Genomic DNA, 25,039 nt, shown 5'->3' with positions numbered 1-25,039 from the left:
TTTTGGTCATTTGATGCCAACAGACAACTGATTGGAAAACTCCCTGATGCTGGGAAAGATTGAGGGCAGAAGAAGAGGGTGTCAGAGGATGAGATGGCTGGATGGCATCATTGATGTAATGAACACGAACTTGGGCAAACTCCGGGAGATGGTGAGGGACAGGGAAGCCTGGCATGCGGCAGTCCATGGGGTCGCAAAGAGTTGGACACAACTGAGCAACAACATATATTTACAAATATGTGTGAGCATATGCAAGCTGATATATACACATGTCTTTAAAAGGTAGAGGAAGACAAAATATAAGCCCTAAGTGCCAAGGAATTTCAACAAAAATACATCTTAAACCTGAAAAAGTTGATCACCTTATTGCCCCTTCACTCTCAGCACCTGCCCCTTCCCTTGTTTAATTAGAGCTCTCTGAAAAATGTACAAATAAGCACACATCTTTCATCTTTTCAGGAATGACTTAAGACATCATAAGGATCAATTGATTTGTTTTCTGTAATGTAACATACTCTTAAGCAAATCTACTTAAAAAATTAGCCCACATATATTATTGAATACTGGTCATATTTTTACAATGAGTAATGAGTGCCACTGTCTCTTCTACATGCGCCCACTCAGCTGGCACACCCTCTTCAATATCAGTAAGGCAGAGCAAGTCACCAGCTTCTACAGAACACCACTGCCCGTGTGCTGAGAATTTTCTCCCATGTAGACCTGGCAAGACAATCCTTATACACAAACACATTGTATAGCCATTTGCTGGTTCAGCCAGAGAAGCAACAGGGCAGAGGCAGGGGGTCTCTGAGCCAGGAACTCTCTCTGTTGGAAGAGTCCCTCTTAACCCTTTTCAGTTCAGTTCAGTTCAGTTCAGTCGCTCAGTCGTGTCCAACTCTCTGTGACCCCATGAATCACAGCACGCCAGGCCTCCCTGTCCATCACCAACTCCCAGAGTTCACTCAAACCTGTGTCCATAGAGTCGGTGATGCCATCCAGCCATCTCATTCTCTGTCGTCCCCTTTTCCTCCCGCCCCCAATCCTTCCCAGCATCAGAGTCTTTTCCAGTGAGTCAACTCATCGCGTGAGGTGGCCAAAGTATTGCAGTTTCAGCTTTAGCATCAGTCCTTCCAATGAACACCCAGGATTGATCTCCTTTAGAATGGACTGGTTGGATCTCCTTGCAGTCCAAGGGACTCTCAAGAGTCTTCTCCAGCACCACAGTCCAGAAGCATCAATTCTTCGGCAATCAGCTTTCTTCACAGTCCAACTCTCACATCCATACATGACCATGGAAAAAACCATAGCCTTGACTAGACAGACCTTGGTTGGCAAAGTAATACCTCTGCTTTTTAATATACTATCTAGGTTGGTCATAACTTTCCTTCCAAGGAGTTGGCGTCTTTTAATTTCATGGCTACAATCAGCATCTGCAGTGATTTTGGAGCCCAAAAAAATAAAGTCTGACACTGTCTCCACTGTTTTTCCATCTATTTCCCATGAAGTGATGGGACCAGATGCCATGATCTTTGTTTTCTGAATGTTGAGCTTCAAGCCAAACTTTTCACTCTCCTCTTTCACTTTCATCAAGAGGCTTTTGAGTTCCTCTTAAAGGTAACTAATTTCATGAGGTAACTAATCTCATTCATGGCTGCACAACTACCTTCCTCTAACCCCCTCCTAAAATCTCCTCTCAAAATGGTGCTAATTAGATATCTCATGCACTTTTTGTCTTATCATAACATCATTAACAAGGGACATAAGCCCCAATGCCGACCAACTAGGTGCTAGGACAGACCTTCTGCACTTTGTCTATACCCCACTTGTGTTCTTGACACATTTCACTTATGGTGCTAAGAATATACAGTTTTTCTTTATCTTTCTTTGTTTGTTTGTTTTTGGCTGTTTCTACATAAAGTATTCATGATCTGTCCACATTCCCCTGGATTTAGTAACTTAGCTTCTTTTATATCTGCTAGTTCCCCTTGATGTCTTCCCTTCCTCCTGTGCAATAAATCCCTCTTCTGGATCAATACTCCTCATTCAGTACACACTCGCCTTATAAGTGACTCTCAAGATACTTGGGTCCTTTTACAGAGTCCGTGTTTGCAGTTCAAAGGCAACCTCTCGGGCTTTAATAACTTGGGTTCAGGTAATCAGGGCAGTAGCTACATATGCTCCATTCTGTTAAATGCCAGGTGGAAATCCATTCTGATTGAGTTCAAAGTGAAATTGGAGAAAAAGTCTTTCCAGCTCTTTGGTACAGGAAACAGCTCGGGGTTCTGCACAAATCTGAAGAGCTTATTGAATGCATCTTTCCTGTGACTTTAGTGGACACAGTCACTGGAGCTTATTGGTGCTCAGGCTTCTCTGTTGCTTTCTGGAGCATTCACTACAATCATCCTCCAGACTTTCCTATTCCTGGACGGCAGGCAGAGCACGCCTGGAGGGAATGAGTGCTCCGCTGAGATAAAGGCATGGAGAAAATGGATGCCAGGATCTAAGGAAAATTGGTGAGACATTCACTCTCCAGCTGTTAGGAACTCTGTCATGTCTGTTGGAATTCAGTAGACCCCTGGAACATGATCAAAGGGGTAAGTGGGTCAGAGAAGAGGGGAAATAGTGGTGAATTGTGGGCTACCATCTTACAAAGAAAGCAATTTAAAATACTTCCAATTGCTGCTGTAACAAATTACCACCAGTTTAAGGACTTAAGACAATTCATTACCTTACAGTTCTATAGGTCAGAAGTCCAAAGTTAGTCTCACCAGGCTAAAGCCAAGGCATCATCAGGGCTGCATTCCTTTCTAAAAGCTGTATAGAGACACCCAGGGGGAAGGAGGGGATGAACTGGGAGATTGAGATTGACATATATACACTATCGATACTATATATGAAATAGATAACTAATGACAACCTACTGTATAGTTCAGGGACCCCTACTCAGTGCTCTGTGGTGACCTAAATGGGAAGAAAATCCAAAAAAAGAGAGGATATATATATACACACACACACACATATAGCTGATTCACTTTGCTGTACAGTAGAAACTAACATAACATTGTAAAGCAACTACACTTCAATAAAAATTAAAGATAAACCTGAATATTGAAATAGTAAAAAAAAAAGCTCTTGGGGAGAATCTGTTTCTTTGCCTTTTCTAGCTTTGAGAGGTTTCCTACATTCCCAGGCTTGTTGTTTACTTCCTCCATCTTCAAGGTCAGCAGTGATGCATCTCTCTAACTGTTTTTCCATTTTCCACCTCTCTCTAATGGTCCTCAGGAAAGGTCCTCTGGTTTTAGGAATGCTTGGGATTATCTTGGACCCACTGGGATAATCCAGGATAATCTCCCCATTTCAAGACCTTAATTATATCTGCCAAGTTCCTTTTGCCATCTAAGGTGACATAGTCATAGGTTTTGGGATGGACAGATTATTCTATCCTACCACAACCACAAATGGAGAAGGAAATGGCAGCCCACTCCAGTATTCTTGCCTGGAGAATCCCATGGACTGTAGCCTGTCAGGCTCCTCTGTCCATGGGGTCACAAGAGTTGGACACGACTTAGTAACTAAACCACCACAACCACAGAATTGATATCCTCACTGAGATAGAAAAGGGAAGCTTCTACCTTTAGACCTACCTTTTTTCATCTCCTTCAGGTCTAATGGGACTTCCCAGGTGGCTTAGTGTTAAAGAATCCATCTGCCTAGCAGAGATATGGGTTTGATCCCTGGGTCAGGAAGATCCCCTGGAGTTGGAAGTGGCAACCCCCTCCAGTATTCTTGCCTGGGAAATCTCATGGACAGAGGAGCCTGATGGGCTATAGTCCATGGGGTGACAGAAGAGTCGGCCCAGATGGTGCAGTGGTAAAGAATCTGCCTGCCACTGCAGGAGACCAGAGTTTGCTCCTTGGGTTGGGAAGATACTCGGGAGGAGGAAATGGCAATCCACTCCAGCATTCTTACCTGGACACTTCCACGGACAGAGGAGACTGGTGGGCTACAGTCCATGGGGTTACGGAGTTGGACACAACTGATCACGCATGCTGTGCTGTGCAGATCTAATGAGATAATCATAGATTAAAAAAAATTCTCTATTTGACCAGTTAATCTATGATAAGTGAAATTTTATTATTGGCAAGCAATAATAATAATATTAATTCCATAATAATTTTTCTTTATGCAAATTATTACTTTAATTTCAGTTTTGGGGATAATTTTCATTTCTCCTCTCTATGTCTCTCCTTTGAACATCCAGGAGCTTTCTCTGCCTTCAGAATCTTTAATCTTCCTGACCTCTCTAGCTATGGAGGAATTTCTTCTACGGTTGACTGCCAGAGTTCTCTGACAATTCATCAACATGTGTTATTGTTGTTTCACTCATCTTCTATCCATCCCTCAGACCCCAGAAGTTTGATTCCTGCCTTAACTCCTCTATTGATGATGACTTGCCAAAGGTCCCAGGTATTATGTCACTGAGACCCTTTCTTCCTCTTCTATCTGCTGCTAGATATTCCCATAGTTCTCAACACCCTGGACCAGGCCCTTCTTGAAACTCCCCATGCTTGGCTTGTGTGGCTCTCCTGACTCATTCACAGCATGCTGCTAGGCCTGGATCCTCCTCCCAGGTCTTCCTTCAGACACAACCTCTGCTCTTCTACCCCAGTTAACCGTGGACTTCTCAACATGTTTGCCTCTACGTAGATATCTGCCGAATCTGCTTTTCTGACTATCTGGTGGACATTTCTATACAGGTATCCTTCTGTCCTCTCATATCCAAAAGTCCAGAGCTTAAATCTCCAAATCTGTTCTCCCTCCTGATTTATATACCTACTTACTTATATAGAGATTGTTCATTAATGTTAGTCAACAGATCCATCATGGTCCTAGTCGTCTTGGCTTGAATCTCCAGCATTGGTGTCTGACTCTTTTAATCCCCTCTGGTTGACTTATTCACTATTTTTATTCCTAATGTTTCTGGCATCTTTGCCTTTGCTTCCAGTGCTGCCCTCCTGATTCTTATCACACGTGCCTGGGTGATCTGAAGTCCTTCTCAGCGCTTACTTCACCTCCACTGCTAGAGCAGTTCTTAATCTCTCTCCTTCCATCATGTCATTCTTCTTTTCTTCATTGCCTAAGATCTTAGTGCTGTTTGAACCCTCTACTCTCTAAATCTAATCAGTATTTCCACATTTATCTTAAACTTTCATTACAAAAATTCTAGGAGGACCAGGGTGTTCACACTCCCATGAACATAACTTGTTCATTACTATCTCTGGGTTCACATGGGTTTCCATTCCTGAAATTCAATCTTTTTCTCCACTAGTTTACTCTCATAGACCTTTCAAAGCACAAGTCTCAATTTCCCCATCAATACTTCTCTGGACATCTCCATTTTAAAGACTTTTTTCTTCTTCTCAACACATTCACATTTGCAGAGCACATTGCAAATCAGCAGAGAACTTCCATAAGGCACAGTCAACTACTCACCTGTCTTTCTGCAACTGTCACCATGTCCTAAATTCTTTCCACTGTTACTGTGGATGAACTCTGCAGGTATCTACCTAAGTCAGCCTCACCACTTATCTACCAGACTCCACTTCAGAATTTCTGCTTCTCTTTTCTGTATCAATTTCTCCATCCCTCCTCGATAATTTCCATCAGTACATAGCATGCTGTTATCTTCTCATTTTCAAAAAACCAAACAAACTCTCTCTTAATTCCACTTCTGCCTCTATTCATTTTTTTCTCCTTCCTTTTATAGCAAAACTCCTTGAAAAAAGTAGTCTGTCTGCACTGATCTAACTTCTCTCTTACTGTTCTGTCTTGAACACATTCCAGACGAGCTTGCATATCCAATGGTCTGCTGAAAATGCTGTTAATAAGGTCACCAAAGACCTCCTCTTTTTCTTAAATCCATTGCTCCATTCTTATTTCTCATCTTGCTTGACCAATCAGAAATGTTGCAACCTTGATGACTTTCTTCTATTTGAAACGCTGTTTTCACTTGGCTTCCCAGACTTCACACACCCCTATCTCTCTGGCCTTGCCCCTCCTGTCTTTTTGCTGGTTCCTACTCATCTCCTGGACTTTCCTGATGGCTCAGAGTATAAAGCATCTGCCTACAATGCAGGAGACCTGGGTTCGATCCCTGGGTCGGAAAGATCCTCTGGAGAAGGAAATGGCAACCCACTCCAGTACTCTTGCCTGGAAAATCCCATGGATGGAGGAGTGTGATAGGCTACAGTCCACGGGGTCACCAAGAGTCGGACACGACTGAACGACTTAACTTTCTCATTCCTGAGACCTCAACTTGTGACAGTTTTCTATGTCTCAGTCCTTGCCCCTCTTGTCTCATCTCGTCTCATGGTTTAAGGTACCATCTATAAGTGGGTTCTGTTAGCCCCTAAATTTATGTCTTTACCTGAACCTCTTCCCTGAGCCTTGGATGTGTGTATCCAATTGCTCACTCAGCATCTCCACTTAGACATCTAACAGGCATCTCAGTGCACCCCAGATCTAACTACCGAGACTGTTACTGCTCCAACCTACACTTTCCATAGGCTCCCTGTGTCCATTGCTGATAACTCTACCCAATCCCTTTCTCTCTCTCTCACTATACATTGTAGGCACTAGCAAATCCTTTTGGTACTACTTTCAATATTGATCTGGAATCCAACCACTTATCATCTTTCTACTATTATCACCCAGTTTAAAACAGTCATTTCTCTGCTGCTAAGTTGCTTCAGTCGTGTCCAACTCTGTGCAACTCCATAGATGGCAGCCCACCAGGCTCCTCTGTCCCTGGGATTCTCCAGGCAAGAATACTGGAGTGAGTTGCCATTTCCTTCTCCAATGCATGCGTGCATGCTAAGTTGCTTCAGTCGTTTCCGACTCTCTGCAACCCTATGGATAGCAACCCACCAGGCTCCTCTGTCCACGGGATTCTCTAGGCAAGAATACTGGAGGGGTTGCCATTTCCTTCTCCAAGTCATCTTTCTATAATGACACAAGTAACAGGTAAGAGTGAAGGTTCTGGAGTCAGCATGCAGGCTTCAGTCCAGGCTCTGCCACTTACTGAGGGTATGGTCTTGGGCAAGTAATTTACCCTTAATGTGATTCAGTTTCTTTATTTGTAAAATAAGGATAATGATGATGATTGTTACAAGGTTAAGTAAGAAAAAAAAAGTGCTTAGAACAATGCCTGGCAAATAGAAGGTGATCAACACATGTCAGCTACATACCATTATGTTTGTATAATCTATAAAGCCATAAAATCTCCATGACCATAGGTGGGAAATAGTAGGCGAGAAGATAAGGGGAACTGCCAAACTGGCCATTCTCCTAAGCATCAGCCATCCAAATTTCTAAATACCCAAACCCTTACTGAACTAGGCTGGGGGATAATTGTTCCCACCCACTCTGGACTGTGCCCTTGATATATTGCTTATTTTGTGAAATTTTTACCTACAGATTTCTAGAATGATGGTATGTAGTGCATCTCCTGATCACGCTGTGCTGTGCTTAACTATTGTCACCTCGTTTTCCTTTGTCTCGAGAGTACTTCCTATGCTACTCTTCTCCAAATCTCCTTTCAGTTCCCAGGAATCCCAGACAACCTTAGTTCTGATCCTGCCTCTGGGCTGACCTCCTCTTTTCAGGATTCTATATGTAGTTTGCTGTAATTGCTACCAAATATAACATTTAAAAGACTGTTCTATAAACCCAGTTAACAATGCTGCCCTGAGAGCCATTTTCAATTCTCATTTTATTGACACAAAGAACCTGGGCTTCTTTGCAAAAGTGGTTGATATGGAAAAGGCTGAACTGCTGAGTGAGGGTGGAAAAAGCAAGTAATTCAAACTGTGTCCACACTGCTGCTGCTGCTAAGTTGCTTTAGTCGCGTCCGACTCTGTGCGACCCCATAGATGGCAGCCCACCAGGCTCCACCATCCCTGGGATTCTCCAGGCAAGAACACTGGAGTGGGTTGCCATTTCCTGCTCCAATGCGTGAAAGTGAAAAGTGAAAGTGAAGTTGCTCAGTCATGTCCGACTCTTTGAGACCCCATGGACTGCAGCCTACCAGGCTCCTCCGTCCATGGGATTTTCCAGGCAAGAGTACTGGAGTGGGGTGCCATTGCCTTCTCCGGAATGTCCATACTACTCAGGACCAAAAAAACCAGGTAGCTTTCAGAAAAGGAAATTGAGAAATGAAAGAATTTCCCTAAATATTCAGCAAATCCTGAAGCAGGGATCAAACTTCACTGTTTAAAACTTCAGGTATTTCTTTTGGCTAAATTCCAAGATTCTTTGGCGAGAAGAATCTGTTGTGTTTTTGTTTCAGTGGGGCTCATACGGGCACATGGTGGCCTGGCTAGAAAACACTAAGTGACATCTCCCCCACCATCTGCCCCTCCATTACTTGCCACTTGTTCAAGGCTCTCGATCACATGCAGATCGCAGACACCAAATAAATTAGGCAGATGGAGTTCATACATCAAAGCCACCTACCTGGACTCCTTTTTGGCCATTGGTGCCTTTTCTCTCTTTTTTTTTTTTCCGATCAGCCTCATAAATCTGATCCTGACAAGGTCCTGTCTCTCCATACGAATAGTCAGAGGTGAAATGGTAATTTGTCCTCAGGCTTTCATCTGCTTCTCCACTTGAGTGACCATCAGTGCCATGTGGTAGGTGGCTCAGTGGTAAAGGATCCACCTGCCAATCAATGCAGGAGACCCAGGAGATCTGGAAGTTCCCCTGAAGGAGAAAATGACAACCCACACAGTATTCTTGCCTGGAAAATCCCATCAACAGAGGAGGTTGGTGGGCTACAGTCCATGGGGTCACAAAGAGTCGGACACAACTGAGCATCTACACACACCCATTTATTACAGGGGCTCAGGTGTAGCTGCGCAGAGTTGTGTGCCAAGTCCTGCCAAACTGGTGACTCCTTCCAAAAGAACAGGATGGTTCTCCAAGCACTGTGCGCATCTGATGATTACACTGCCAAGAGCTGTAAAGAACATGATACATTGTTATGTCTTCTTCAGAATATCTGCTTCATAATAGCTATTCATGTACTGGCTAATGATTACCTGGAGTCAAATAATTTTTCAAGAGGCTTATCCAAATCAAGGATTGAAGGAAAAAAAACAGGTATCCAGGGTGGTGACATTGCTCTCTGAGGGGAGGGGGACAAATGCCTCTGTGTTGAATTCACCACGTTCAGGGAGGTTTGACTCAATTTTTGTGCCCTGGTCTTGAACCTGTGAATCTGGGATATCAATTTTGATCATGTGGGCAAAATTTAGATTTCTCATCACTTGTGGAGAGCTGCCTTCTGGGAGCTGCATCTTGGCTGGGTCTTGGGTTGTTTCTGAGTCTGCCTATTTCTGCCTGCCCTTCTTAGAGGAGGCTGTCTCTTTTTCTCTTCTCATCCAGATGCTATTTATATGTGGCTTATGTTCCCCTGTCCTCTCTAGGTTTCCCCAGCTTCTTGCATTGGGAGGGGACACCCAGGTTCTCCCTCTGTTTCTCTGATGTGATTTGTATCCATGAAAATGGGCAGTCATTTTCTACAGAGGCCTTTCTATGTAGTCCATTTTAGAGACCTTGAGGGTTGGAGATACCTTATCATACTCTGGCAGCTTATTTTGGCAATTTACAAAATACCATTAAATCTCTTTACTGGTTCATAATAAAATAACCTATTGAAAGAGCATCATGCTTTCTCATACTTTTGAATGCCCATAATTCCACCAATACTACAGAAGATTTATGTTTGCTGGTGCTTTATGGTAAACTCCAGGCTTTTCACTGGGCACAGTCCTTGGGAGAATAATGTTCTGTACCCCATGGAGACTGGCCTGCAGATGTGAACAGCCACCAGATACTTGTGTTGGAGATGGTAAATAACAAGCCATAACTGCTGCCATATACCCGGCGCATTTATTACAGGTCAGCCTTTTCATTCTCTATGATGCTAATGCTTTATTTTCATTATGTATTTGGTTCTCATAGCAGCTCTAAGAAGGATATTATTACTCTGATCCCCATTTTACAGATGAGGAAACAAAGGCTTGGAGATGCTAAGTAAATCCTGCTCCCCACAAAACAGAGGAGCCTGGCAGGCTACAGTCCAAGGGGTTGCAAGAGTCCAACACAACTTAGTGACTAAACCACCACCACCACAAAACAATCACATAGAATTTGAACCCAAGCCCCGCTGGCGTCACATCCTGGACTCCGTATGTCTTGTTCTTGCGTCATCAAAGCATATCACTAGACTCTCCTGGCTGGGCTTTGGGGACATGCATTTTATTGGTTTCCTTCCTACGTTTCTTCGCGGTGGTCTCTGTGGCTCTTCCTCTCCCTGTAGAGCTTTCAATGCTTGAGAGTCTTAGTGTCTGACCAGAACCTCCTAGTTTTCCTAGCTACACTCTCCCCTAAGCAATCTCACCTAGTTCTATGAACTTAAATATCAACATGCATTTAACACCTATCTGCTGACATTCTACAACCAAAACTTCCTTCCTTGACTCTCAGATTCATGCATCCAACTGAGATTTCTAAATGGCATCTCAAGCTTTTGTCATTATTCAATTGCTCAGTCATGTCCAACTCTTGGCAACCCCATGGACTGCAGCACGCCAGACTTCCCTGTCCTTCACTGTCTCCCAGAGTTTGCTCAGACTCATGTCCATTGATGTCAGTGATGCCATCCAACCGTCTCCTCCTCTGTCGCCCCTTCTCCTCCTGCCCTCAATCTTTGCCACCATCAGGGTCTTTTCCAGTGAGTCAGCTCTTTGTATCAGGTGGTCAAATTATTGGAGCTTCAGTATCGGACCTTCCAATGAATATTCATGATTGATTTCCTTTAGGATTGACTGGTTTTATCTCCTTCCTCTCCAAGAGACTCTCCAGAGTCTTCTCCAACAACACAGTTCAAAAGCATTTCTTCAGCACTCAACCTTGTTTATGGTCCAACTCTTACATCCATACCTGACTACTGGAAAAACCATAACTTTGACTATATGGACCTTTGTCGGCAAAGTGATGTCTCTGCTTTTTAATACACTGTCTAGGTTTGTCATAGCTTTTCTTCCAAGGGAGCAAGTGTCTTTTCATTTCATGGCTGCAGTCACCATCTGCAGTGATTTTGGAGCCTAAGAAAATAAAATCTGTCACAGTTCCCATTTTTTCCCCACCTAGTTGTCATGAAGTGATGGGACCAGATACCATGATTTTAGTTTTTTGAATGTTGAGTTTTAAGCCAGCTTTTTCACTCTCCTCTTTCATCTTAATCAAGAGGCTCTTTAGTTCCTCTTCACATTCTGCCATAAACGTGGTGTCATCTGTATATCTGAGGTTATTGATATTTCTCCCAGCTATCTTGATGCCAGCTTGTGCTTCATCCAGCCCAGAATTTTGCATGATGTACTCTGAAGTTAAATAAGCAGGGTGACAATATACAGCCTTGATATACTACTTTCCCAATTTTGAACCAGTCCACTGTTCCATGTCTGGTTCTAACTATTGCTTCTTGACCTGCATACAGGTTTCTCAGGAGGCAGGTAATGTGGTATGGTATTCCCATCTCTTCAAGAATTTTCCACAGTTTGGAAATGGCAACCCACTCCAATATTATTACCTGGAAAATTCCATGGACAGAGGAACCTGGCAGGCTACAGTCTGTGGAGTTGCAAAGAGTCAGACACAACTGAAGCGACTTAGTGCACACACAGTCAAAGGCTAACATGCCCCAAATAGAATTCTTTATTTCCTTCCCAAGAACATCGCACACCTCAATACATGATACCACCATGCAAACACTCAACAAGAAGTGTCAGCCTGGTTCTTGATTTCACATTTTCTTCATCTAGACTCCCAGTAATTCTGCGAGTTCAACGTTGACCCACTTTTCTTCCTCCACTGCTGTGTCTTTAGTCTAAGCTACTAACATCCCTTGTCTGAACTATCGCGATAGCCTACTTTCCCTGGTTTCCCTGCTTTAATACTAGCCATCCCTAGCCCCAAATCATTTCCCACTTAATGATGTTTAAAATATGAATCAGGGACTTCCCTGGTGGCATAATAGCTAAGGCTCCATGCTCCCAAAGCAGGGGGCCAGGGTTTGATCCCTGGTCAGGGAACTGATCCTGTGTGCTACAACCAAAGATCCCTTCTGCCAAAACTAAGACCCGGCACAGCCAAACCAATGAATTTACTAAATATTTTTTTAAAAGAAAGAAGAAAAGGACTAATTACATATACCTATAGGTCCAATATCGCCCATGGGCCACCAATTTAAAAAATATAATTAAAATATAAATCAATTTGAGCTCCTCCTCTCCTTGAAACTCCAAAGATCTTCTTTTGACTGAAGTCCAAACTCTACAGAATGCCCTTCAGGGCTATGCATGAACTGGCCGTTGACTAACTTTGCAACTGAATCTCATACCTCTCACTGCCTCATTCACTGCTCTTTAGCTACAGGGGTGTCTTTCCAGTTCCTCAGTGATACAAAGCCCTTTCATGCCTCAGGACCTTTGCACTGGCAGTTCCCTCTCCTTGGAACACTCTCTCCCTGACCCACAGGTGCTCACTACATGTTAACTGAACAAATGAGAAGTGTATTGATAGATTGCCTCTCCTACAAGAATAAGATAATAACATGAAATAAAGTATGTCATTAATACCTTGTTTAGCTATTAGTATTTATGACATTTAAGTGATATGGGCTTAGTATAATTAAGCTATGGGTTTTCTGAAGCATATTTCAGGGAGGAGTGGGAGGAAACATATTTGTGATTCATGGGGTCGCAGAGAGTCGGACACGACTGAGCGAGTGAACTGAACTGAACTGAACTGAATGATGACTCATTAATCCTGAGAGGTAGATGCTGATATCCCTATTTTTCAGAATTTGTGTGGCTCAGCGAGGCTAGGTAACTGGCTAAGGATGAGTGGGTAAGAAGCAGTGGGTCTGGAATTTATAGGTGGTCTGACTCTAGTGCTTGTGTGTTCCCCGAATCCTGGTGCCTTTGGGTGGGTAAAACTCAGAGAAGAGATTCAAGGTAAAGAAAAAGGAGACACACCTGGAGACACTAGCTTTTTTTGTTCACCTGGACAGCATCTCTAGCTGCTGTGACCAGAGAGACTAGTATCTCTGCCTTGGTTGTCGGATATGGTCTGAGTGAGATGAACTAGCCCTCAACTTAGAAACCCAGTATCCATACACACAGATAAGGCAGGGAATACAGTTAGGTATGGCAATTAATGAGCCACCATCTGCTAAAACATCACACTCTGAGTGGGACTTAACATGGTTATGGGTTTCTTTGAACGTGGTTTTTTTTTTTCTTTCCCCACCATATGTGCTTAAAGGCTCTAAAAAGGAAACAGCTTAATCCAGGAATGTGAAAAAGAATGGTGACATTCCGTGGTGTGTCAGTGAAACGAGAAATTTATCAGGCACCATCTATTTTGGGGCTTTGTGGTATTTTCTGGTTCCTGGCTTCCAGTTAGTGACAGAATGGCAAGATGAATTGCCACATGTGTGGGGTAGGTAGAGAGGAGCACCATAGTAGGTGCTACTTCTAAAATTTACTTTTGGCTTTGCCCTGGACTCAACTGACACATATACAGAAAATACCCTGTTTCCTCCAAGGCCTCTCAGAGATAGCATGTATTCCACTTGGCTTACCCATATTCTTCCCACTGAAAATGGATCTGTCTGTGCCAGATTTCCCTATCTGTCTGTGTTGAATATTGTTTGCACCTCCGTGATAGCACTCAGTCCAAGCATCTCTCTTTTTAGCCTCTTGCATTTCTCTCTTCCTCCTCCTCCACTAACCTAAAGCTCCCTGAGGGCACAGGCCATGCTTTTCATCATTTCAATATGACCCAGCGAAATAACTTACAATTGGGGTGCTCAGTAAATGTTGAATTAAAATAAAATTGTTACAGGGGAACAGTTTAGAATGATGACATTAATGTAAGATACCTCAATTATTTACAGAAGTGACATATTGTAGGTCAACAACATATTGACTCTGTCTTTACATTAAATGCTGGAAAAATGTCTGATAGTACCAAGAATAAACCCTTACTCTTTATGAAAGCCAGTGTGTGGTTTTGGTTAAACTTCACAGTTTAAAATCTGTGGAATCGAAATGTTTGAATTACTTTTGGTCTTAGCACTGGTGCAAAAGGGCCTATTAGAATATTCATGGTTATAGCATGGTTAACTTAGCATGGGTATGTCAGTAAATCATTGCCATAGCTCTGTGATAATTGGGTCTCTCTCTCTCCCTGTGTGTGTGTACACATTTTTGTAAGAAAATTTAAGAACTTCATGACTATATAGAGAAATGCAATGAATGTCATAAAGCACCTCGATATTATGATAAGTGTGAGAAGGCAAAAGTGTTTTGTTTTCGAAATATTTAAAGATGGCCAGCACATCATTTGGTGTATTTAAATGCTATGGGTATATTGACAGTAACAAAGAAGGCTCTAGAGTAATAAAGAGGATATTTCTTCATAACTTAGAAAGGAGAGTTGGACACTGAAGGATGAAAGTCACGAAGACAACACTGGAGGAAGATACATTGGGCAACAGTGTCCAGGATGACTTCAGGAAGAGCTGCCCATGAACCCAGATGTCCTGGAATTATGGGAGCCAAGGAGGGAGCTAGAATAATAATCCAGATGTGAATGACAGAGGCATAGTGATAGCAAGAGGTAGAAATGTAGAGGAGAGATTGGCTAGAAAGATATTTCAAAGGAAGAATCCCTACCACTTTGTGAGTACGATAGAAAATTCTAAAATATAGACTGATTTGTCAACACCAGAAAGAGGGTAAGTGAGGAGGGGCAGTTGAGCCATATGGGAAATAAAAGAACTGACCTTTGAACATACTGAGTTCCACAACACAGTGAGATGCCCAGGTGGAAATTCTCTAGCTCTGTCCCTGTCATTTTAGGGTATTGTTATTCTCCAAGGGTAATGTCAAATCTGGAGATGGCAAAGGGAAATTTAAGACAAGTGAAGAACAAGCTTAGTTTGAAAGCACTATGGACACAGCACTGCCACAGCCAAGACATGCCTTGGTGTTCCAGTTGGATATTTGATCTCCTATCATTTTGACTCCCTGCCAGGCTAAATGCTCTCCTAAATCAGCTGTATTCTGGCTTAGACTTCTGGGTAGGGTAGGCTTTTCCTGGTCTACAACTACTTAGCTTGTGTTCAGGAATTAGAAGATGTCAACTTTATGATTTAAAAATGTAGAAAAATATTCTTCTTTTACAGTGGCCTCAAATATGGAAGCCTCCAAATCTGTCAGGCAGATATATAAATCAGAATTATATTGTGGCCACAGTGCCAACATCTTTGATCTAGTCCTCCTGGCAAAGTTTAACACATCCTTTGAGAACTTACTCAGAAGTTACTACCTCTAAGTAACCTTCCTGACTCCCCCAGGCAGTTAGTCTTTTCAGTGTCAACATTACCACACAATTTGTTCTGATTTCTATACTACAGGGCATAGAAAAAGCTATGTGACTCTCTCACTATTAGTCTGGGAGCATCCAGAAGATGGGAACCATCTATTCATTTTTATATTTCCCACTCTCCCAGCAGAGTGGGCCTAGTGGATGATAGTTCATTGTTGGAAATATCCAAAAGAGAAATTTTAAGAACATGGATGGAGCCATACTCAGTTACTGTAGCAAAACCTGTGTACACATCATATGTCACATTCCCGCTGATGCTGTTAATGCTGTACCAGCAGAAGCAGTGCTCTCATTACATGCTGCTGGCCCATATTTGTAATGTGTGACATTTTTTATGAAATACTGTCAAGGGTAATCCATCATATAGTAACCTTTGGATTATATGCTGAGACTGGTCTTAAACATAGACATAAATGAACTTCAAGGATAATGCTGTTTTCAGAGAAGGGTATGATCAAAGTGTTCTGGCTAAGAAAATGAAGCAGAACATTATTTTCTTTTAAGTTAAACAAAAGTGCCTGAGAAAGACTTTTCCTTCTGTTGGCTCCAGTTGGGGACATGGTTATTGTGTAAGATGATCAGGTGACTCTGCAATGTGGCAGAATATTTATTTGTTGGAGTACATCAGTATTTGTAAAGGGAGTGAAGAGTTGCTTAAGGTTTGACTATCCTTGGAACTTGCAAGGTTTGTAATATCTTGATCTTGAGGCATTTTCAAAAAATAAAAGGATATATGACAACTAGAGTGAGTTTCAGATATCAGCTGTGGGTTCACAGTGAAAGATATTCTTTCTGTGTATCCATAAAGATGGAGGATTTTACACATATTATAGAGTATAAATAAAAGCAAGCTTTTAAGTCTCATCATTTTTTTGTGTGTGTAAATCCAGATAAGACTCCTTTGATGAGCTTAGCGTTTCCTGTTAAGGAAAAGCTTATAGGTAAGAGGAACACTAAAATTATAATTCTTTGTCTTCCTTAATTAGACTGAAGCTCACCATAGATCTTGCTGAGACAATCCAAGTAATAATTCACATTGTCAGGTCAGCAGAAATAGGCAGGGGGTGCCCAATATGACTGAAAGATTTGCTCCAGTGATCTGTGAAGGGAGGTACACAGTCTTCATGGGCAATATATGCTGAGTACAAACAGCAATGAAAACAAATCCCAGAAAGATTCTTATAGCACCTTTACAGATGTCATTTCAGAGGAAATATATAAATCACATTCATACCAACTGATGTGGGGCACTAATTAATAAGTCCCATTAAATTGTGGAGTAATGGCATTTAGCATCTAATGAATGCCTCATCATCTTTTGATCATTAATATAGCAAAAGAACACAAAAGTTGGTATCCCTGGGCTCCTGCAGCATGGTTTTCTGTCTGTGATGTGGCCCCCTGGGCATTAAGTGGCAGGAGGGTATTGCTCCTCTATCATCAGATTCCACACAACACAGCAGTTAACTCTTTCAGGACTCTGAGTCCTAAGGTTTCCTCATTTTAGAAAATGTGAATCTGCCTGCCATTCTCAATACCTCTGAGTGCCCTAGAAAGCAGAAGCAAGCTGAGATGTTGACTTTGGTGTGTAGCATTGCTATGCTGTTGACCCTCCCAGCCCATGTAAGTTGCACAGGAGGAAAAAAAATCATCCCCTTGATTTATTACTAAGGACTTTCTTTATTTAAGGACAGTAATCACCTCACAGACCAGGTGCCATTGCAAAGGCTTATTGATCACTATACACTTGTAGAAATTCCAGGAGACCGTCATTGCAGCGGGAGATGGAGGTGGTCGACGAAAAAGAAGTCCATCTCTGAGCAGGCTGGAGGGGGAGAAAAATCTCTGGCCGTTGGTCCATCGCTCTAGTGACACTCGGTGCCTTTTCTTTGAGAAGAGGGTCTGGAGCGGGGAGGGCGCTGAGAGGTTGCGGTGGGCGAGGGAGAGGGAAGGCGGGGGATGACAGGGTGACGGAGCCGCCCGGGGGTCTGAGAGGCTGCGTTCTTCGGTGGAGGGAGAAAGGGTCTTCGGCCCCGACTCCAGATCGAGATTCCTGAGTTAAGTATCACCGCGCAGCCCGACCCAGATGGGATTCGCTTCTGGTTACAAAACGGGACACTGATCAACATCAACTTGGACAAGTGACAAGACTGAGTCTGATGTGGGTGGATGTCTTTTCAGGTCGTCGGAGGGGAGAGGACGGCTGAGCGCTCGTGGGTAGCTGGGGGAAGCGTCGCGTCCAGAGCAGGGACAGAAAGGGACAGGAGCGGGGAGACAGGGACGAAAAAGAGGGAGGACGAGTTGAAGAAAAGTAGGGGCAAAGTAGGGACTGGGTGCAGGGGAGACAGGAGCAGACAGGGAAAAGTGAGGGTGGCGAGGAGACGGATTCGAAAGGCAAGAGGAGTCGCGGGAGAGCAGGGCGGAAGGACAGCTCGGGGTGAGCAGGGTGGGGGGCTCCAAGACGGCGGGGAAGGGGCTGCGCGAGCGGCGCTGGAAGCGGGGTTGCGGGGAGCGAGACGGTGCTCGAGGCTCCGGGTGGCGCGGGGCGGCGGGGCCGGGAGGAGGCGGGCGCGCGGTCGGAGGGAGCCGAGGAGGGAGCGCGCCGGGCTGGGAGCCGGGGGCCGCGGGCGGCAGGGGGCAGGTGGGGGAGCGCGGAAGAGGGAGCGCGGAGCCAGCCGAGGCCAAGTGCATTGTGTCTGGCGGCGGCGCGCGGGCCCGCCGGCGGCGGGGCGAGCAGCCATGGAGCCGCGGGCGCTCGTCACGGCGCTCAGCCTCGGCCTCAGCCTCTGCTCCCTGGGGCTGCTGGTCACGGCCATCTTCACCGACCACTGGTACGAGACCGACCCCCGGCGCCACAAGGAGAGCTGCGAGCGCAGCCGCGCGGGCGCCGACCCCCCGGACCAGAAGAACCGCCTGATGCCGCTGTCTCACCTGCCGCTGCGGGACTCGCCCCCTCTGGGGCGCCGGCTGCTCCCGGGTGGCCCAGGGCGCGCCGACCCCGAGCCCTGGCGCTCGCTGCTGGGGCTCGGCGGGCTGGACGCCGAGTGCGGCCGGCCGCTCTTCGCCACCTACTCGGGCCTCTGGAGGAAGTGCTACTTCCTGGGCATCGACCGGGACATCGACACCCTCATCCTGAAAGGTGAGCGCCGGGCGCGCCCTGCGCCCCAGGCGCCCGCCCGCGGAGCGCAGCTCGTGGCTCCCCAGGGGCGCCGGTGCCCACGGCCACTTCCCCGCCGCGTCCCCGGCACACTCTGTGGTCTTCCCCGCCGCCTCCTTTCTTGATCCCTCTCCCTTTCTTTCTCCCGTCCCTCCCTTCTCCCTCGCTCTTCTTTCCCCGACTCTTCTTTCCTCTTCACCCTCTCTTCCCTCAGGTCCCTTCAGCCCTTCACCTCTGTCTCCTCTCCTTCCTCGACCTCCTTCCCCCCTCTTCTCTCCTCTCTCGTCCTTCGCTCTCTTTGTACACCTGCCCGACTTGGAATGCATGTGTCCATCGCCGCTGGCGAGGAAGGGAACCGTCAAAAAGACCCGACCTTGCCCAGTTGGGCTCCTTCCCTCAAGTTGTGCTTTCCTTTTAGAAATACCTTTGGAAGAAAAGTGGTGCAAATCTCAGAAGAGGAGGAAAGGGCTTTATTCTTGTACTGTTTGATGATGGTAGCAGACGGGACTGATGTGGTCATGCCAGACCGACAGGCTAATGGGGAGCTCAGGAGGCCGGAGGAACCTTCCTCTAAACCCCGAAGTGCGGGGTTCCTTTGGGTTAGACCTCGGACGACAGTAATGCCCTGCTGGAGGCAGCTGAATGCAGCTAGGACATCGGCTGTTTTGCAGCCTTCCTCCTGATGACTGGGCACACCATCCTCAGTTCAGGGCGAGCAGAGTGGAAAACCTGCCCAAGCCTTTTCAAGTAGAGCTTTTGTATTTGCACACGGAGTCTCTACAGAATCACCCCCTCAGATTTTGATACCTTGTTAGGCTGTTTTGTTGTTGTTTTGTTATTTGTCACTGAGTTGTAGAACATCAGTTTGCTCTGCTGAAGTCTAGGCGATACCTCGCTCCCATGCGTGTTGGATCCTTTGAATTTATTTATTTTTTTGTAATCTCATTCAGCATGACAGTCCTATTGTTGAAGCTTTCTTCTTGCTGTCAGAGCTTGACCCTTATGATAAATTCTTTTTCTCTGAGATGAAAAAAAAAATCCACGTTCTTCCCTTGAACTCATTATTGCAAAAGAAAAAAGAAGACGTATAAAATCAGTACATCTGAATTTTTAGTAGCCATTCAGGAAAGCAAAGAAGCAGATTTGTGTTGAATTCTGGTTTGGAATGGAATTACGTAGAAAGGAGGGAGTTAATAACATATTGGCCTCAGAGTCTTGTTAGTTAGCATATTCCTCATTTCTCAAACATGTCAACGTCCTCCTTCCCATGGCTAGCTCAGCTGGGGACTGCCATCTGAAATCTGTCTGTGGTGGAAGGACTCCAGTGCTTTGGGGAGCAGGGAGCAGATACAATAACCTTCTTTTGGAAACAGCGCTTTATTCTTTCCTCTCCTACCTCACATCCAAATCTGGTTTCTCCTCATGAAGATGCTGCATAATTAATGCTGATAGTAGCATAGTACATGAACAAACTGTAAAAGCTCAAAGTGGAAGCTCAGTTATGGAATGCTCATTTAGTCAAGGCAGTTTTGAAAGCTAAGCAGTGTAGTCTGTCTTTGGGAATAAACAACAGAGCTGCATTTCCTTACATTCTTCCTGTGCCTAGAGTATTTGATTGCATGTAAATTGGATATGGAATAATTCCTGAAACAGCCGGGTAGAGTTCATTCAATCCAAGGGCAGGAGAGGATGCTCCACAGGACACTTGCACATTCCCCATCTCCTCATCCGCCCTGGCTGGCTGAGGTGTTCAGCTCCAGGGTAGTTCAGAATCCAATAATCCTAGAGGCTGAAGGGACTTTAGACATCATTCAGTCCAACCTCCCACCTATTGTTTGAACTCCCTTCTACCTCTTTCTGACATGGTTGTCCAGCCTAGCACTTCCATAAGATGGAACTTGTGTACTAGTTAAAGAATTACAGTTTTCTCATCATAAACACAAGTTTAGATTAAAATGATCTCAGCTTTGTAATACTGATGGTGTTTAGCTAATTCTTTGTGTGGAATACTAAAGAGTTCTAGGTTGTCATCAGAAACCTGGACTCCATTGTTGCCCGTACCACTAAATCTCAGTGTTTCCTCCAAGTCCAGGCCTCCTTGGCCTTCAGTTTTCTTGTTCCTTGTAGGAAGGCTCAGTATCCTTTACGGGATTTTTTTCTAGTGCTGAAATCTGTCATTGTTGTACTAATAGCAATGTAAATTTAGCTTCCTAGGAAGTTAATGAGCTGCCATTATTAAGACATGAAGAGTTTGGAGAAATGACATTCGGTACATTGTAAGATCATAATTTGTTATTTGGGAGATGGCCCAAAGGGCCTGCAATACTTTCAGTATTGCTCCCCATCTACCTTGGGCTACTTACATACCTCTTTTGGATCTCAGTTTTATCATCTGTGAAATGAATGGGTGAAATGAATAGCTTTAAAATTCTGTGATTCCAAGAATAGTTTGAACAGACGATTTTGACACCTCTATTATGTAAACATTACTTTTGTTTTGGCATCTGTGGTATAATTTGGCATTTGTGGTATGTGCTGGCATTTGTGGTGGTGTCTGAATTTCTTAAATGAGCCCCCTATAGCTAGAAATTGACATCACATCTAATTTAAAAATTTGGACCACTAGTGTCCCATGTTTCATCCTTCTTTCTTCTCTGAATTACCTTATGAGTCCTAAGATTTAGTAGACTCAGATAAGAGAGAGGGGAGGGATGGGAAGGGCCACAAGAAGTACCTGACTTGTTTAGTGAACTTTTGAGAGAAAAAGAGATTAGCTTTCTTTGTGTGGATTTAGAGCACAAAGCCAGGAGTTGGGCGAAAATTGCAGAGGGGAAAGTATAGAATTGTTAGTATGGAAGACTTATCACAATTGGAACTGTTTCCGTTTCTTGTTATGAGAGGCGGGGCAAATATTTCTGAGAGATGTGGAGGAAAAATAAACAGACAATGTGGACTATAAGAGACTGGCTTAGAAATGTAACATATAAGTCTGTAGAATGTTCATCTACTTTAGAGAAATCATATGAGCCAGAAAAGCAGCCATCTTATTGGGACAGGTATTTGGGAAAATTGTCAAACTCTGAATGTCACCCTTTCATTGTGATTCTCGTTTACTTTTAGCCCAGAGTGACCCTAGAAGGTCTAGATTGGACCTCCAACCAGGACCTTCAATAAGAGTGGAGGTAAAGTTATTGATAAACCCGTTAAGGACCAAGACTAGAACTCGATGCTACTCTCTTAGGCTGATGAAGGACCGTCGCCAACACAATTTGAATATAGGTTTTCCAGCACCAAGTCCTCTTACTATATTGACTAATCCACATTTTACTATCTTGCCCACTAGGATAACATGGAAACTTACAAATGCTGTAGAGATATTAAGTTTGCACTACATTACAGAAATAAATGCCCATCAAAACCCTGTTATTTCGTTAGTTAATATTAGGAGGATTTCAGCTACACTGTGAGAGTTCTTTTGTATTTGAGTTGGTCAGTTGACTAACTTATTGTTCCTTGTAGACCCTTCTTGCAGCTAACTTTTGTTGCTAACAAAGCTTTGCTGTTCAAAGTAAAGACAGTCTCTGGTAAGTCTGCAAATTAATCATCCTCCATACAGCAGTAGGAGGGCTAGAACAGTTAAAGAAGCCTTGTGGTAGAAACTTGAAAGAATGGGTTTAAAGAGGAGGGCCTCAGGCCCCTCTGTGCCCCTGGGAATACCACATTGGAAAGAAGCCTTTATGTATAAAAGAAAGCCAGGAAGGCAGGTGGCATGGATTGTGTACAGAGCCCAGGAAATGAGAGGAGGTGACCTAAGATAGATTCTTTTTTTCCACCATTCATCCAATTTATTTACTCTTTAAACATATATTGAATGTCAGGTATTGTTCTATGTATAGAAAATTTGGCTTCCCTTGTGGCTAAGCTGGTAAAGAATCCGCCTGCAATGCAGGAGAACTGGGTTCAATCCCTGGATTGGGAAGATCCCCTGGAGAAGGGAATGGCTACCCACTTCAGAATTCTGGCCTGGAGAATTCCATGGACTGTACAGTCCATGGGTCGCAAAGAGTCGGACAATAATGAGTGACTTGCACTTTCACTTCAAAAAATAGAAAATACAGAAGTGAAAAAAATGGATAAAAACACCTGCCCTGATGGAGTTTATATCAAGTACTGTAGTTATTTTCTAGTAGGTTATAGAGTAACTACTTTTTGAAGGCTGTGGGATAAACACTTTGGGCAGGCTGCTAGCATTGGTAGGTAAATGACAGAAAATACACAGCAAAGTGATGGAGAGCCGGATCCTTTGGGTGACACCCAGGCATTCTGTTCCAAGCGCAATTCTTATGTTTAAACTACTTGATGAACAGTAAAATAGGAGGACAGATGGAAAGAGACTCAGTTGGAAACATTCTATAATGCTTCTTTCAGTTACCGAAAACACTGACTTTAATAAATAAACATTGATGAATCTTGTGAATACATTATATGGAACTTTGGAGAAATTAATTTTGAGTAGGGATTAGTCAGTGAAATGATATCAAAAGTGCCAACTCTTCTTACTAGCCTTAAGTTTAATTGAAAAAAATTTTAATTAAAAATTGTCATTAAAAACAATCCACACTACTTTTCAAATATATGTTCTTTGTTTATGTAAACTGAATTCTAATATTATATATTGCCTGCAATAAACAAAAGGGAAATGAATGTTGTGGTGTTTTGTTTTTATGAAGTTAAGAATGATAGAATTTTAGAAATGTGAAGATTACGATTCTGTAGTCATATTGTTCACTTGTATAAATCATTTGGGATTGAATTCTTAAAACTTGAAATAGAACATGTCCTTGTGGTTTCAGAAGCATTTTTCCTTTAATGAGATAAACAGAGATATCAAAGACAGTGGGACATAAATACTTTGTCATTTTACTCTCTGCAAGAAAGAGAAAGTAGGAGGATTGGTAGGAATTCATTGGGTCTCTTCCTCACTTTTCCAGTGATTTATCTGTTTTCCCTGTTGGCTTATTTTCCATGAAATTAATAGTCTGTACAGGACCCACCAAGTTCTACCTGACACAAAAATAGATTGATGATTTTCTCCAGCTCATTTGTAGACCAAAGTATCATTTGTGTTAGAATAATTATCTCCCAGGAGCAGATGTATCTGGGAAATCCGAGAGGCGAGCACTGTTTCTCCTTCCTGACCCATTAGTTTACACACTGTTCTTGGACCTTCTCTTGGACCAGAAGATGCTGCTGGCAAAGGGATTCTTCAGTTTTGGGGATGCTGGGGATATCATTAAGACTTCCTTTTTCTTTCTCTATTTCTCAAAGCAGTGGTCTCTGAAACTGTCTTAAGTCCCACTCTATGTAATTTATATTTTTTCATTTAAAAATTAGGTACAGGAACTGTACTTACATGGGCTTCCCAGATGATGCAGTGGTAAAGAATCCTCCTGCCAATGCAGGAGCCGTGGGAGACGTGGGTTTGATCCCTGGGTGGGGAAGATCTCTTGGAGGAGGAAATGGCAACCTACTTCAGTATTCTTGCCGAGATAATCCAATGGACAGAGGAGCCTGGCCAACTACAGTGCATGGGGTCGCAAAGAGTCAAATACAGCTGAGCAGTTGAGTATGCTTGCACACTCTGTACTGAAATATATTGGCTTGTCCAAAAATTTAATTCGTTTTTTCATACATGTGTGTGGAAAACTGAGCGAACTTTTTGGCCAACCCAATATATCAGGAAGCATGAATGAACATGAACTTTGAAGGGATGGGGTAATATTAATAAATAGATAGAAAAAAATTTATCTATGTTCCAGGGGGTACATAAGAGGACTGCTTATGTAGCGCCTGGCATATCCCCCCTTTTCATGGAAGACTGCTTCTCTCATTGCCCATCAGCAAAGCCCGAGTTTCTCATCTGGGCAGAAGGTGGATTGTTCCTTTACTATCGTGACTGACCTCTGTGGTGGGTCTCCCAGCACCATTGTATCACATATTCATCTTGCACAGGAGAGAGAAGAAGATGCATTTTATTTCTGTATCATTTCTGACATGAGACTGTATTACCTGCGACTTTATGATTAAACAACTGCTAGCTCATATTACTCAGCTTCTTAATGACTAGATTTGTAGTTTTGTGCTGTAGTGTCTTGAGGCTGAACATACCTGAATGTGATATCCTATGCTTCAACACATCCTATTGCTAACACTCCTGAAGGTTATCTTGCATAGAAATTAAATTCTTACTTGCCTCTCTGATATCAAAAAAGACATTTGCTTCTATTCTTTCCATCTGCAGAGAGAAGTCACCTTTTAATAGTGATTCATGAACACAAAAGTGGATGGTGCTTTAAGTGGTTT

The 25,039-nt window shown here is 43.6% G+C and overlaps 1 protein-coding gene across 3 annotated transcripts in view; it reads left to right on the top strand.

Moving 5' to 3' along the window:
* TMEM178A (transmembrane protein 178A) overlaps positions 1 to 25,039 on the top strand; it is a 207,284-nt gene that overhangs the window by 129,116 nt on the left and 53,129 nt on the right. Inside the window, exon 1 of one of the 3 annotated variants that reach the window (XM_055399293.2) lies at positions 18,130 to 18,658. The exons of the other annotated variants lie outside the window; for them this stretch is intronic. Coding sequence (XP_055255268.1) covers positions 18,259 to 18,658 — 400 coding nt within the window. The 5' untranslated portion in view covers positions 18,130 to 18,258. Of the gene's footprint in view, positions 1 to 18,129; positions 18,659 to 25,039 lie in introns of those variants that run through there. 3 annotated transcript variants of the gene reach the window in all.

This window comes from Moschus berezovskii, chromosome 11 (assembly GCF_049115385.1).
Source record: "Moschus berezovskii isolate FMDL1 chromosome 11, NW_MosBer_1.0, whole genome shotgun sequence".
NCBI lineage: Eukaryota > Metazoa > Chordata > Mammalia > Artiodactyla > Moschidae > Moschus > Moschus berezovskii.
This window is presented reverse-complemented; position numbering and strand designations above follow the sequence as displayed.